The sequence below is a fragment of the Protopterus annectens genome, chromosome 16.part0 (assembly GCF_019279795.1).
Source record: "Protopterus annectens isolate FY-2018-M chromosome 16.part0, PAN1.0, whole genome shotgun sequence".
NCBI classification, from domain to species: Eukaryota; Metazoa; Chordata; order Ceratodontiformes; family Protopteridae; genus Protopterus; species Protopterus annectens.
This window is the reverse complement of record NC_056750.1, coordinates 743,940,365-743,957,671: the sequence shown is the minus strand read 5'-3', so window position 1 is coordinate 743,957,671 and position 17,307 is coordinate 743,940,365. Positions and strand designations below refer to the sequence as shown.

The following is a 17,307-nucleotide window of genomic DNA, read 5'->3' as shown; positions in this document are numbered from 1 at the left end:
AATCAGTAAAATACTTCTATATTCTGAGTATGAACATGGTAATAATATATCTAATACTCCTGATACCAAATTATCAGTTAACATGTGATTGTATAACAAGGGCAGTAATTTAGTATTATTAATTGCCTACAGTATATATAGTATAGGCCAATTCTTTTTCAATAGTGTGTTTATGCTGTAGAGTTTCAATGTGCTAGAGTACACATCATGTATGCAAAAATATTAGCAAACTAAACAGAAATCTTCATGGCCAAGAAAAAAAAAAACTTGGCTTAAAAAATGAGTGACTTTAACAAGTAGGAACACTATGGTTTGTGGCCACAGAAAAGAAACAAATGAAGTGTTTCTTCATTTCTTTTGTGAAAGTTCAACTCATTAATCAAACACTATAATAAAAGAGCAAATATGAAAAATTACCCTAGAACAGTGATCTGTAATCGTTATACAAGGAAGCATAATTCCATCATTTCTTAAAACAAATGACATGGATTTCTGCCTGATATGAATATAATGTGCATTATTAACCAATACTTATGCTATCAGGATTATTGCCAATACTCCTGTGGTAAGTATCACTGCTTTTAGCCAGAATACTTCTCTTATCTACAGGATAAAAACAGTCAGAAACATTTATAGAATGAGTAGTGCAATATGTCTCTGTCTCTTAAAGATGAAATACGAAGTCTCAAAAATGTTCTTTTTAAAACCTTGGTAATTATAAGAAAGATTTTCAAGTGTAAGTCTGTTATGATATTGCATTTACTGTGCAAGGCTGTTGTTAAGGCTTAAACTAACTTTTGCAGTTCAGCCTTTGAACATTTCTCTAAAGCTCATTTGAATAGTAGGTAAAATGTGAACTAATTATATTAAAGAAATACTGAATTTAGTAAAACAGATACATTGCAATCTGCATTTATTATTGGAAAATTACTCTTCCAAAACAGTTTGCTGATATTAACATCTTGGTTTGCAGAGGTATACATCAGATGAAAACATTCAAAAGTATATTAAAATAAAAATAGGTCTGCCTGCTCACAGATCTGATGGCTAAGAAGCATAAGCAATTCCAATATATTTTTTTGAAGAAAAACACAAGCATAAATTGTTGTTGCCAGCAATGTTTTAAAATGTAGCACATATTAATCATGACAATTACAAAACGTGGTTTACTGCCATTCATTGCTGCTTATTTAAAATGTAGCCACAATCAATGCAATTCAATTAAACATTGAAAATAGTGACAAAGCACTTGTTGATCCCTTTTCTGCATGTTTTGTATTTAAAGTTCCAAAATCTAGCATGTATTTGAAATTATAGACATTAACTTTTTGCCTCCGTGTGCGCACAGTAAACATGACACTTATCAAAAAAGCTTGATGGACTTTGAAACATTTACTTCTTTTGAAAATCTTTTACATTACTATGCCCAACCAGGTATAAAATACCCTCAGTATCCTCCTACAGTTTGATCACAGTGACCTTTCGGTGACTTCACACTGCTAAAGATTACTTATCTTCCATTATCTTTACTTAGACCTTTTAGGAATGTGCCTTTGTCTGCTTTAACAACCTCGCTTTTCAGTCTAACACAGGCTTAAATAAAGCACTAAGCGACTTACATATATATAACTTATGAACTGCTACCTCTGAACTATTCTAGACACATATCAATACATCACGGTCTTTTATCAGGTTATCCATGAAAACTCACAAACCAGCATTAAATTTTCTAAGCTGATCATGGAATTTATATCAAATTATTAGAAGTACCCTGCACTGGCTCTCACATCTCAAATAATATAACCCTGCACAGAGTTTTATAATAGTGATCAATAGCTGTCGCAAAATAGTACATGACAGACTTCTTCCATCAAGATATGCTTTCACTATGTCCTCCTTATGCTTTGGGTAGAACCAAGGTTTCCATTTCATGCATTCTTTTTTTCATTTATTCCTAAAGTTTCAGTATTTGAACATCCACAGATAACATTTCAGCAAGTCATATTCCCTTCATTGGCAACTGTCATGGTATTATCTTTCATATTACCAAGAAATAGACTGTTTAGTTATTTTGCAGATCACGTAGAGCATATTGAAAATAACTATTGCACAATGGCAAAGATCTGCATCACCCCATTTTTAACTTTTTGAGTCTCCGTCAGTTTAGCAATGTACAATATCATTGTTTGCTATCATACAAAGTCAGCATTTTATACTTTTTACTACAAATATTTTTGCATTTAAATACTCTGACACATTAATTTGTCTTTACAGCATGTAACCCAACGAATTGATACGTTTAAAGGAAAATGTTGGGTATCAATCTGCAGACTGTTTCAAGCCTAGCCAATAACCAGAGGTCAGAATCAAGCCCTAGCCAATAACCAGAGGTCAGAATCAAGCCCTAGCCAATAACCAGAGGTCAGAATCAAGCCCTAGCCAATAACCAGAGGTCAGAATCAAGCTGTACATTTGATTTGTCTGTGAGGTAAAGTCCTTAATCATGATGCCAGCTTCTCTGCACATCAGAATTCAGCAGCTCCACGATATATCTTCACATTTAACCATTAAAAAATTAACAGTAAGAAGATAGTTTAAAAAGACAAATTTGTAACAATGCATTCTTACCGATTGTTTTGCATGTAAAATAGCTGTATACATACGGCTTTACAGAAAAGTTATGAGCGGTTTACTTAGAAGAGACTTACCTGATGTCGCCTGGGTCTTCTGTCACGATAACATCTGTTTTACAGCTTGCTAAAGGATTTATGGAAAGCTCTACAGGGGGAACCACAAAACTTTTGCTGTTTGGAAGCCACAGGCCCTGAATAAGACTGTAGGTTGTCCTGAAGGATAGAAAAGAGAGACAGAAGACAAGTTGATGTACACCTGGATGACAAAATCAACATGAATGTTTAAGGACATTGTTACAACTGACTGTGATGTACATTTTAACATATTTAAATTAAAACATGACTATAAGAAAGGCCAAGTTTGGTAATATTGCTAAGAGTTTGTGAAAACACTGTAAAACCTTTGAAGGAAATTATAAACTAGAGTCTCACACTTATCTGAAGATAAAAGAACTTTTAAGGTACTGTTGGGGAAATCCTGCACCTTTCTTTATCCATCACATCTCCCCATTATACTGACCTCCTCCTTCCAAGTACTCCTCAATTTTCATTTTCATCATTTTTGTACCTTTCACCAAGCTCTGCATAACCTGTCGCCTGTGTATCTTACTTCTGTCTCTTCTCACATGATATACACCATGGATACATGATGCTTATTGAAAAATACTTAGAATATGGAAAGTCGTAAACAAATGAGCAAACAGATAAAAAAGCAACAGCCATAATGAAACAGGAAGCACCAATGGAAATAATTAATGATAATAACAATAGGAAATAATGGAATAAGAAAACGTCCTTTCATTAGATTTGAAAGTACTCTGTCTCAATGAAAACTGCTGCATAGGAAAAGCAGAAAGAAACAAATTAGATATGGAGGAAGTTGCAAATCCTAAGGAAAATATAAGAAAAAATAAACAAAAAATGTAATCATGCTTGGATCAAAAGCATGTAATATTACACTGCAGAACAAAATGTAAAGTAAGCAAATTTTGACAAAACAGTATCTCAACAATGCTGATTTGACAATACGATCTTCCCTGAAATGGACACGGACTAACTTACATTCTGTAATACGCTGGCTACTCTTGCTGGTAACTTGAATTCCCTCTTTCACCCTCTCCTGTAAATATTAAAGAGGACTCTTTATTTACCTAGTCTTTAATAACTTTTTCCCTTCATTTTTTTCTTTTTTTTTTTTTAACTCTTATGTTTGCTCAGATGACTCAGATGCTTCTCTAACCTTACCAATCTGCTCCATTCTTAACTGCTATGGGGCTGAGACTGCATCCCACCCCCCCAGCTGAGTTCACTGATCCCCACTGTCCTGATATACACGAGGGACTTTATCAGGCTGAGAGTTTTACAACCAATTTGTTCCCCATCCCTGAGCTCATCAGTATCCCTATACAGGGTGAACATTAGGACCATCTCGTCCCAAGATTGAGAGCTGTACTCTTCATTCATTTCCCAGTTTCAAGCTTCTCAGGCCTAATTCTCATGATTGGTGAGAATCAAGCAGTAGGAAGGGGTTTGGGCAGTCAAGTCAGATGGACCAGACTCTCATCATCTGCAAGGCAACATCAGTTTTCAAAATTGCAGTTACTCTGGGCTCATATATTCACTACTGCACATGACATCCCTTGGTTGTGCTGCACAACATCTCTGGGTCTAGGGATGGTGTCAATACCCATCCCACAAGTTCCTACACTAGCCCAGCTGGGAGTTGGGTTGTTGCAGTCATATTCAGGGTTTTATCTCACTATGCCATGGGGCTGAACATAACATGTTCCCTTTCTTTAGCTTATATCATTTGATCCCATCAACTTTTTCAAATTTTCTCCTCTGTTCGGTTATCTATTCATCCCATTTTAATTCTCTTGTCACATCTCACATAATTATCACCGCTAGAATATGATGTAACATATTTCTTTAAATAATTAAAATGGTACGCATTACCAAACAGCCATATAGATGTCACCAGCAGACAAACTACACAGATAAATAGCTTTGGAAACGGTGGCTGATAACTCACTCATGTATTTTAGCCAGTGGAACATTTATTTTGTAAATTTTACTTGCATTCGACCTCAATTTGTTTGATTTGATGTTCTTATAAACACAGTTTAAATTGTTAATGAAAAGAGACTGAAAATACAAGAGAATTTACTCGCATGATAACTTTCACAAATCATACAACTTCATAGGCAAACTGTGATGTAAAATAAGACTTAACTTTGTTTTAAACACAAATGAATTTATGACAAGAAATAAAATGGTTGTCCAATAAAATACTAGTGTGAAAAAGGATGCTGGATCATGTAGTAGTTTAAATGTGAACTAAATGGTGTTATAAATAATTTGAGACACTCACAGATCTGAAACACTAGCTGTATTGTTTTGTTAACAAGAAACAAGTTAACGTTGATAGTAAATTGAACTGATAACATTCCAGTGACAAGCAAAGAATGCTAGAGATTTTAACATTTTACTAATATATACACACACATATGTGTGTGTGTGTGTGTGTGTGTGTGTGTGTGTTTGTGTATATATATATATATATATATATATATATATATATATATATATATTTCTGACATTTTGAAGTGTCTGAGAAAAAATATATACTGTATAACTCAGACACATTCTTTCTAAAGCTACATCTTTGTGAAGTGATGTAATCATTACATCAGATTTTCTCAAGTTAATTTGTGCTTCTCCTTACTTGTGAGACAATGTTCACGATTAACTCTTAGATGCAGGCAATAGGCAACAGACATACTGTGGCACCAAAAGAAAAAGAAATAGTAGTACGGGTGATGTCCAACAAAGGAATGCAAGCAAAACACGCAGGTAAAGGGCCAGTATTAGATTTGAGAAAGGATATTAAATTCTAGAAATATACAATATATTAAATCTAATACCAGTGATAGCATTAACAAGTATTAGTTGTGTTTTCTCTCCTTTTAGCAAATATTTGTGCATTTCACCAGTAGGACAACTAGCCCAGAGGGGGTTCTTTTTTTAGCAAGATTATTAAAAAGATAATGTACAAAATAATCCACATATGTAAATGATGTGAACTACTAAATCCAGGAACACATAGCATAAATTAAAATGTTCAAAGAATAAAGATGCTTTTATGCAAAAATGAAAAATCAAGTCATAGTCATAATATGCAACATCAAATATATTTACAGAACATTATTACATATTAAAATCAAGTCAGCCTGAAATTTAAGTGAATATATCCATATTAGCATAATGGTTACGATGCTGGAGATACAGCTATCCATTATAATCATTGTAGTTTCTATAGTCTGGTATTTCTTATACACTGCACCTTTAAGCTTGCTGGTTAGCTGACATATTAGGTGCTGTCTGAGTTCCCTAGCTCTTAACTTCTAATAATAGATGTATTGCTGCTAACGATAGGATTGCCAGACACTGCTGAAATAAATACAGCAGGACTTCTTTTCATGATGAAAAGGTAAAATTATTGGAAGCATATATTTAAACAGGTTACTGTTGTGCCATCAATTAATGTTGCAGCAATGATCGAGAACATTTTTATCAAAACTATTTTCAACAGGGGAGTTTTCATCTTCTACCACTGTTGTATTACTTCTGAGGTGGTTCATATACATTTGGAGGGGTGCCCCCCTCCCCTTATGGGGATGCAGAGGGACTTGTCCCTGCCAATGAGGGTGAGTAAAAGTAGTTTGAATATTTTTAAGTTCAATGAATTTGCTTTCAATAAACTAACGTATCCCAGCAAACACTATTAGCGGTATTGAAGATACTGTTTTTTGTTTAAGTATTACAAGGGCTTCAGAACTAAGATACTTCAGTGCCTAGTCTTTCTTCTTCTCTGATCCATGGTTCAGTCATGACATCAGAGTACTGTGTACTTGCAGGGTTCCTTACACAAATATAATGAATCATTATTTTGCTCACCATTCATCGCATATTAAGTAGTAAAAATGATGAACCATAAAACCCTAAAAACACACAAAAATCTGCACCCCATGTTGTTAGGGTCAAGCCACCTAACACCCCATAAAATTATATATTCCACCTCCACAGTCGTACCACAGTGAAGAAGGTGAGGGGAGGATATAAAGGTGCACTATTGGCTTACATAATACATACATTGCTATGAAACTGCAACATTGAATTCCACTCTGCAAATGGAACTGTGCAAATGCATTAGTAAATCTACTTGGAGTATGTGCATTCTTCCTTTTCCTACATGTTTTATTTTTAGCATTACGCAGTTTCCATTTTGCACCCCAAAAATATACTACTTGACTGACTTCACTAACATTGTCCATATACTTCACTTCTTTTTGCAGCAAAGCCTGGGCAAAGGCTGAAAAGGGTCAGTGAAGGTCCAGTTTATTTCCATAGTAACAAAAGAAATTAGCAAAAATAAATAAATACATAAATACATATGTACATTGTTTGGGAGTGAATAAACACTATATATTTTATATTAAAATGCTGATGACTTGCAAATAAAATCCTTCTCTACTGTTGATTTTTCTTTTAATACATATTTCAATTGTGTCTGACTTACTGCTGCTTCGAAGTTTTAGCAACCCTATAAACACTGAACTTACTTTATTACAGTATCACAATGTGTGTAGTGTTTCTCCAGGAGACATACATAAACAAAATTATCAGCATATTACTTGCACCAATTTAGATATTTTTTGTAGTTCGTATGCTGGGTTCATCTTACGTTTAAGGACAAGAATAATATAGCAATTACCCACGACTAGGTGTGGGTAATGCTGGATTTAGCTATGGCTGGTGTGGTTTAGTCACAAGGGAGAAGCTATTATACAATGACATTATTTAAAAAAAATGTTACTTACTTTACTTAAATAATGCCCTTATATAACGGTGCAGTGCTGCTCTTCTGCATTTTTCCCTGGTATCCTACTGATTTACTGATGTACTGTGCATGCGTATGGGACTTTCGTTCTCATGCTTATGCAGTACATCAGTGCTGTGTAAAGGAAGCAATAGAGAAAGCAAGATATCCATCTTTTTTTTTTTTTTGATTTGGTTTGTTTTGTTTTTAATTAATAAAAAAAAGAAAGAAATCGGGACTTTCAACGTTCACGAGAGATGGGACAGAGAAAATAAAAGGATAATTAGGTACGTTTTTCTAGTTTTGCATAACGTACCTGATTACCCTTTTATTTTTCTTCGTCCCATCTCTCGTTTGTTATAAATCTCTGTTTTTTGTAAGGTTTAAGTCTCTGGGTTTTGTAAGTTTATTTAAAAAAAAAAAAATGAAAGAAAGGTAAAATTTTAATTGTTAATATTACTGGAAGAAAGTCTGGATGACTGGACTTTTTTCCCATTGGTATATGCTCCATTTAAAATGGGCACACTGGATGGGCTTACCAATCAGCATGCATGTTTTTGAATGTTAATGGCTAGTGATAATTCTCCTTATACCTACTGGCCAGTCATAATTCTTATACCTACTTAACTAAGTAAACTATTTGAAACTTCAACAAGATATCTTTATTCTTCCATCAGAGATGGTATCAGAGAGAGAGTCTCCTAGATTGGGTCTGTATCACGAAATCGAACTTCCAAAATGTTGAACACCATAAGTTCGAACTTGGAAGATTGAATTCAGATAACATTGACACTTCAAAACAGCAAATTTTTTCCCAGGGAAAAACTTTGCTGTTCCGAAAAAGATACACATAACACAATCACACCAAACACCTTCAAAATCTACACTAAACCTAACATACACCACTATCTATGCACTATCCTTAACACAGCCCTAACACTAAAGTCTGTCACTACCACACACTTACCTGACCTGTGCCCTAACCCTAAAGTCCGTCACTACCACACACTTACCTGACCTGCATCCTAACCCTAAAGTCAGTCATTATCGCACACTTACCTGACCCGCGTCCTAACCCTACAGTCCGTCACTATCGCACACTTACCTGACCCATGCCCTAACCCTAAAGTCTGTCACTACCCATTCGTACACTTACCTTGACCCGGTCTGAAAATGCCGAAGCCGTAGAAATGGCCAACCAAATTCTTTCCCTGGGAAGGAATTCGGGTTTCTGCGGCTTCGACATTTTCAACATTCGAACTACCAAGTTCGGCCTTCCAGTATTTGGCATTCTCAATGTTCGATTTCACGATAGGAACCCACTAGACCTGCTAGCTAAAGTGATTTTATCTGGACTAATCTTTTATATTCTGTTTCACGTCTGTGTACTCCATCAACTATATAGAAAAAAAACAAACAAATTCACAGTAAGCAGCATAATGGGGCTGAAGCCCACTTACATTTAGTCAGACACTGTCCATTTAAATTCACAGAAGGCAAGCATATGATCTTTAGTGCATGAACAGCACTGCTAAAGGAACTGAAAGACATCTCTGGCAATGCCATCACAGAAGGACTTAGTACTCTGCAACGGCCATTTACCAATGGACATTATGTCCCCTAACAGGACACTAGAATATCTTATCTATTGCCATGAAAATATCTACATTTTTTTAGCTATTTGTGAGCAGTCTTTTATAAAATTTGTCCCTGCCTCATGAAGCAGACTTTCTACCCAACTTGCTGAATTGCAGTATATCTTCCTATTTTTCTTCGTATTACTGCTCCCTTAGTCTTCACATTATGATCTACCTATATTATATTAATATAAACTATGTAGTCATTATGAGATACAGACATATGTTCACAAAATAATTGTGTTTTACCTTGTTTCAAGTTTCAAAAAATGTCTTTCCTGTACATTTAAAGTATATCTATGGTGTAGGCTTATGGCATAGGTACTGGCAAAAATGGGTCTTGTATCAACTGGTCATCTCAGTTACTTCAAGTCTTTTGGCTTTTCCTGGTTAGGGGTTGCCACAGTGGAACGCCGGTCCGCTCATGATTGGCAGTGGATTTTACGGTGCCGAGTTGCCAGCCAGATGCCCAACCTTAAACGAAGCCATGCCCATTCATGCTCGCACCTACCTGCATGTCTTTAATCTCACTCGACCACGGGGAGGACATGCAGACAGTGCTCCAGCAGAGAATCAAAAATAAATACAAAAATGCGCACAATCTTCCATCATTAATATAAAGCTTTTATAACTACAGTAAAATCTGCAAACTCATATCGCTGGTCATAAAGGCAATCAGATGTTATAATGTACACATATCTCCATCTGCTTTGTGGTCATTTATATGTATGCACAATTCTACACAATCTGGAAAGGCAGTAGATGAAAACACATAAACACACACACCCATACTATCTGTGGAGCTCTTCAGTTCTTACTTCAATGTACTCATCTTGAGGGTACCCCAGTGTGCAAATATGGGCTGTCGTCCTTACAGAAAAAGGGTTTTACAATACATAACACAATCATATCACAAATGGAGTGTCTGTGAGTAATGAGATACTATTGATGTAATTTTGACTACAGAGTTTCAGGTTAAAACTCTTATGATATGGTGTCAACTATTCTGTAGATACACATGTTCCATGCATTACCTAACACAAACATGGCTAGACAATTAAAGGTCACCCGAGTATGCTTGCTTGCACATACAAACACACACACACGATTTTCAGGTTTTGTATATGTATTGCATTACCCTGCATTGTGTAAACTCCCAGCTCAAATATGTACATACCATACATCTACTCATTTTCTGCCATCATGAAAAATATTTCAGAATCTTACAAACTGATGCTTTCATTTAACAGCCCCACCCCCCCCCCAATAACCAACTGACATGCGTAGATTTTAAAGTTTCTGACACTATCAAACTGCACACAATTCCAGTACTACGCATCCTTCATCTCTCATACTGGTTCATCTCATGAGTGGTTTGCACCCTGAGAAAATGTACAAACTACTGACCATGCTCAATATCCTGGCCAGTCATTATGAATTGCCATGTGTGCGATCCTGTTCAATTAAAGTGCTCATGGCACTCATGGCATCACATATCAGACAGAATTTGCTCTGCACCTCATAGCCATGGCAGACCAAGTGTATGAATCGTTCTGTATGCTGTAATGAAAATAAACCTGGTTATGCTTAATTCAGAAATGTAGCCTACATTTTTTATATAATATACAGCCTTAATGAGGGACTCATGCACTCAGTTTTATGTATAAGTAAACCAGGGTCTAGTGATCATTTCTTTTGCTGTTTGTTTTGGTGGATGCTGCTGCTGAGATAGGATATTTATTTCAGAGTAGGAAAACTGAAACTAATAGAAAGAAACTCTAGTGAAATTGCCTTTGTAGCAACAAAAAGGTCAGCATCACAGTTTAAATGAAACTGGAATGGCACTTAATGCAACAGAACACAAATAGTGCACTATTCCAGACAGGGAAAGGCAATATAAATAATGTTAAGACCAGAGATTGGGATGGTCAGACAGTACCACATGGAAAGTTAATGACATTGCACTTTATTTAGGTACATAGGTAAAAAAAAAAACATGTACCTTAACTCACCATAGTTAGATGGACACTGTTAGAGCAATTCTATGATAAGCACTGACTATCCCTGTCCATGAGGGACATAGATGCCACCCCCCAGGGTGGATTTACGGTCACCCATCCAGTTGTCAAGGTCTTAAATGGAGTCATTGAGGAGCTCTGCTTCATGTGAAATGGGAACTTATTCCAGAGGACGAGCAGCCTCTGGGAGATGTATCTGTCTCTCCAATATGCTTTGTTAATATAACAGGTTAGGTTGAGATGTCTGGAGCAGTGGCTATTGTCCCATTTGATGTGTGGATACGCATTTCCATTAGGGAAGAGTCAGAGACTACTCTGTAGGTCAGGCACAGGTCATCTTTGGGCAGCTTGTATGATACAGTGTACAATAATGGGGCTTTCAGTCTTTTCATGCAAGTCACATTTCGGAGGCCCTGGATTCTCTTGGTTAGAAACCTCTGTGGTCTCTACAGTTCCTGCAGGTGTCTGGTGAGATACATAGAGAAGGAAGTTGTTTTTCTCAATTAGTGGTCTGATAAAGGTAGAGTATAGTGGAGGTATAACCTCCTTAGTATTGGATACAATGCCGTTATTTATGAGATGTGCAATGTATAAGGCTGTCCCTACCATTATGGACACATGGTGATTAAAGTTTAGATTGCTATCAACCTATGTTCCCAAGTCTCATACTACTGGGTTCATATGTTGGTAATAGGCTATCGGCCCTATGCAAGCCTAGCCATAACAATTCCCTGGATATTTCTTCCCACAATATTTACTTCTCTGGATCCCTGTCTAGCAGGGTGACTGACATGATCCCCAGAGTGAATTTCCTATCTCCCATCCAATCATCAAGGTTCCTTTTTAAGAGGGCCAATGAGGTGCTCTGCTTGACATGTATGGGCAGTCTATTCCAGAGTATGTATGGGGAGTCTCTGGGTCAGGAACCTATCCCTCCAGCATGTTTTGTTCATTGTGATGACAAGGTTTAGATCCCTGGAGCGTGTGGCTCTGAGGGACTGGGATTTCTTTAAGTGGAGCATGTCTAACAGCTCAGGGTTTGACATGGCCTTGTATGTTAAGCAGAGATCACCTCTGAGTAGACAATATGCCACAGAGTACAGCTGGAGTTTTTTTTAGATGGTCAGCATATGGCATCTGCTTTAGGCCTGTGATTCTTTTAGTGAGGTATTTCTGTGGCCTTTCCAGCTGTTGCAGATGTCTTGTGAGGTACATACTAAACGGGGCATTATACTCTATAATGGGTCTAATGAGGGATGAGTACAGTGGGACAATGGCCTCATTATTTCTGGATGAAAAGCCCTTAGTGATGAGGTGTACCACATAGAAGAATTTCCTGACAGTTGCGGTTTGAGCTTAGAGGGGTGTTATCTATATCATAAGTAGCAGGGGCTACTACTTTGCAAAGGGAATAAGGCGGCATGTTTTGCGTTTAGTCTTTGTCCATTACTTCGGCACCAATCATTTGTCTGTACCAGTCCTTTCTGGAATATGTTTACATCATTGCGGAGTCAATGATTGCACTCAGTTTTCAGTCATCTGCAAACTTGGTAAGCCACAGCCAATCTACTTTCACCTGGACCTCAGAGAAATAGATTCCAAACAGTAGACGGCCCAGCACAGATCCTTTTGGTACCCCACTGGTTACTGGTCTAATGATGCAGATGGACTTCTCCAACTTTGACAGCATGCATTCTGTCAGTAAGCCAGTTGGCTACCCACCTAGTGATGCACGGGTAAATTCCTAGTTGGGAGAGTTACTCGGTGATCCCGGAATGTGAGACTGTGTCAAAAGCCTTTTTTTAATCAAGATAGGTGGTACTGCTTTGCCCTCATCCAGGGCTTTGGTGACATTCTCAAAGAAGTCCACCAGGTTTAATAAGCAAGATCTACCCTTGACAAAATCAAACTAGGTTGGGTCAAGAGCATGAATGTCACCTGTGTCCTTGTTGATAAGGTCCATGATGATTCTTTCCATGGCCTTGCAGATAAGGCTGGTTTGGCTTGTGGGTCGATAGTTTCCTGGGTAAGTTGAAGGACCCACTTTGTGCAAGGGGATTACTGCTGATGTTCTCCAGTCTGTCAGAACAAAGCCACGGCTCAGGCTATGGTTAGATTACTAAGCAACCTGGGATGTTATTTGGTCACAGATACCATGTTTTTAGCCTTGGAGAGTGCCTGTATGACCTGTTCTTTGAAGATATTCTGCAGAAGCCTTGTGTCAGAAATGTTTTGGGGTATGACTGGTGGGGACAGGGTGGTAAAGTTATTGCCAAATCTGTCAGCTAGCAGGTTGACAATTTCCTCAGGTTCAGTGCGAGTAGTACCATGCACAAACACAGGCCATCTACATCACTTTAGAGATGTACCTTTGATATATAGCTTAAGCACTGACAAACACACTTTTAACACTGTCCTGGATTACACTCAAGTCTTCCCATCTTATGACAGGTTGAATGTCCAGGCTGAAACAGATGCTTTAAATGTTCCAAGACATGGAAGAAATGGCTTTATGCATGAAAGGTTTAATAATCTTCAATCATGATTTCTCTGGGTCTCTCTCTCTCTCTCTCTTTTTTATTGTTATATAGAGTCTACCCCCTCCACTACGTACATGTGCAGTGAATCAGTCTTTAAATTTAAAAAATACATAAGAAATGCATAATGCAGTTCACTACCCATCTGATGTGATTCTAAGTAACTGATTTTGCCATTTGTTAGCCACATTCCTGCCATTACTTACAGAGATACTTTTTAACCTCGAGACTTTCCGGAACATTTTGTACTTCAGTTTAAGAGACCTATTTTGCATTCCGACTCATTAAAAGCTCAACTTGCTTATTGAGCGTCACCTATTATGACTGTCATACATGACAAGTAGTAAAAAAAAAAAAAAAATGGCAAACTAAAGAAGCAAAGTACATTCTTCAATATAATGTAATATAATATATATATAGCTAACTACTTCATAGCACCGATATACAATAATACAGTGCTTAATTTTGGAAAGCATCTCAGGTCTGATAAGAAGGGTCTCTGTGAACCTTACTCTCTGGGCATTAAGTGCAATTAAGGCATAATTAAAGCATAACATAGTATTTAATCAAAGTGTTTAATCAAGATATTTAATTTATAGTCCCCGAATACTGTCATGGTCAGAAGTGTTACAAGAAGAGTACCAGTTCAAACAGCAATAATGAAACATCCCAGAGAGCAGCTTTGGGAAATAAGCTAAAATCAATCTAAACTCTACTGAGTCCATAGCTGTGAACACTTCCAATGCACTCAGAAACAGCCATCAGTCACTCAATGAGTGCTTACTAATTACAGATACTGATACATGAATGCGCATGCAAAAAAGCTCAACTTTTCACCATATTCAAACACAGGCCCATCTTCTTCATGGTATGATCATATCTCTGCATGTTAGGAAGGTAGCTAGCACTTGCCGTGACCGACTGCACTGTATCTTATGAAATGTATTTTACATACAGGCAGAATTCTCTGTTACTGTTATGATTGCAAAATTGCTGGAATTAAGGTTAATACATTTTGATTGAGGAGCATGGTGAGGAAGGCATTACAGCCACATTGACTTTTAATTCAAAAGAACAACTTACACTTATTTTCTTGCTGGTATATAATATTTTATAGAACTGGACTGGCTCTTAGTAAGGGAAGGAAGTCTGCCTCAGCATTACTGTTTTGACAATCGGGCTTGTGATCAAATGTTGTGAATTTTCCATTGTTTCCTTACACGTAAATAATTTGGATTTTTTGTAACAGGAGCTGCTGGGAAACAAACAGGCTTAGGAAAAAAATGAGAGATTGATAGACTCTGATGCTTAGTTTGGGGAGAGGTTGACTAAAGAATTATAAAGGGTGAGTATGTTTTATGGTAAGCACAGTAGAATAGAAGACAAAAAGACTAGAAAGAAATTGTTAACACTTTAAAAAAAATGATTATTTTCTTTTTACCTCTTTTTTTTTTCTTTTATAGACATACACACACACAAACACCAGTTATTGCCAATTAGTTGAATAAATACACCTCCGATTCGCATTGTGATCAAAAGAATTACAAAAATGAAAATCACAGAATGTAAGGTATTATAACCCCTCTCCCAATGCCACTTAACTGTCCTGGTTTTGCTGCATGGCTCTGCTCTTGTTCCTCCTAGCATATTTGATTTGATGGTAAACCACAAAGGGTTATAGCCAGTCACATAATACCAGTCATCAAGAGTTTCACACCCCTTAATGTTTGTGCGTGTTGATGAGCCTGTTGTAGCCAGTGCTCTTGCAGTCTCTGTCTCTCTTTCCCCATCTCTTTCACAAATTCTGTACATGCACACACTTTTTTACTTTAGTGATTCTAAAAATTTAAAAAATAAGTAAACGGCACAGTCACATTTGGCAAGTGTAAAAAAAATTGGCAGTCATTTGATTTTTGCCTGTCCAAGCATCATGACAGTCAGTTTAATTTGCTGCAGAGAACTGGCAGAGTTGTTACTGGGCATTATCTGCTGGAGAACATCTGTTCACCAGTCAGGGTATAGAACTGCACGTCACCCATTCTCTAAACCTGGACAATCATTGCATATGCCCTCAGTTAAAACCATACCAACCTGAAAAACCAGGAAGCATGATGGACCATCCACATTGTCTGGCAAGTCCCACTGCAGCTGAGTGGTATCCACTCAGTGCCATCTTAGTCAATGAAATGATACCAGCTCCGTCAGAGAACTCCAGACCCCAAAAGGTCAGTTTGAAACTGCTGATCCTACTATGACAGAAACATCCAAAACAAACACCTTACTGCATACCACAAAGAAAATTATGTAGCCTCCCAAACATTTTAACTATGATGAACCATTCGCATATAAATTCCCATCAACTCAAATGTAATTTTTTTTTCTCAATGGGTTGCTGTGCATTAGTGATAATCCCAGTGTCTAGTACTCCAACTACCTTCTTTTTTTCCAGGCAGTAGTAACCACATTCAAATGACCACTCTGATGGAACTACGCCTTTTGGTATGCTCCTGAACTGCTAACTACATGTCAGTTTTGCCAAGCAGGAAGTTAATTTGACCCTAACAGGCAAGTTGACAAAACTTTCCCATCTTGGAGGAAGCTCAACCAACACAAAACAAAAATACAAAGTCTACCTCTGTGCTTATTGATAATGGGGCCAAGAAACCCAATGCAGCAAGTTATATATTTATTTCTTTTTTTTTTTACTTTTGTTTACTGTTTCTCCAACTAGGTTTTGTCAAAACCCCTTTTTCGGTGAAGGCCTGAGCGATAAAAGCTCCAGCATATTTACAAACATTTTTAAACCTACTTTCAGTAATTGCAAGAAAAGACATTAAGCAATATATATTAACAATTACACATACACTTGCTAATTAGATTACATTTGTATGAAATACCAAACATTACATTATAAAATATACTTAGGCATTTAGCAGACATTGAACATTGCATATTAGTGGGTTTCTCAAATAGATAATAGCTCTTGTGGTTAATGATTTGAATTTGAAAGAAATGGAAGTGAGGGAAGCAACATGGAACAGTAGAAAATGTAAATATTGTAGTTACAGGTGGGGTATTAAGTAGGTTCAGAGATGATTATATAAGGCTATCAAAAGTACAGAGGTGGAAGGGCGAGTGGTATTATATAAACTATGTATATGGTTCGGAGTTGCAAGCAAAACTATCAAGGGATTAGTGAAGACCACTTGTGGGGCATATGATTCTGAGTGGAAAGACATGATTTTCATAAAACAAATTGTTGCCTGCACTGTATGGTATGAATACATTTGGTGTTCAAGTCTTTCTTAAGAAGAAGATACCTTTCTAACATCAGCATGAATCATCCCCCAGCAACAAATTATGGTATGATCAATGGAATGTCTGATATGCTGTTCTATACTGTTGCTATAATCTTTCTATTGCAAACATAAGTGGGAATGACTGCAGAAAACATGCAAACAGTACAACACCAAATGACTCTGTGCGCTCTTCAGACTCAATTTCGTGTACATAAGATGAACAGATCCTTTAGACACATTTTTTCTGTGCAAGTCCAAATATATGTATTTCTCCTGAGACTCTTACTGATGATCTCAGCATAAA

At 36.9% G+C, this 17,307-nt stretch overlaps 1 protein-coding gene across 4 annotated transcripts in view; it reads right to left on the bottom strand.

The window, feature by feature from the left end:
• ASTN2 (astrotactin 2) overlaps positions 1-17,307 on the bottom strand; it is a 7,150,955-nt gene that overhangs the window by 3,700,951 nt on the left and 3,432,697 nt on the right. For all 4 annotated transcript variants that reach the window (XM_044057934.1, XM_044057931.1, XM_044057932.1 and 1 more), the window contains one exon: positions 2,709-2,846. In XM_044057934.1, the coding sequence (XP_043913869.1) occupies positions 2,709-2,846 (138 nt within the window). The remainder of the gene's footprint in view (positions 1-2,708; positions 2,847-17,307) is intronic.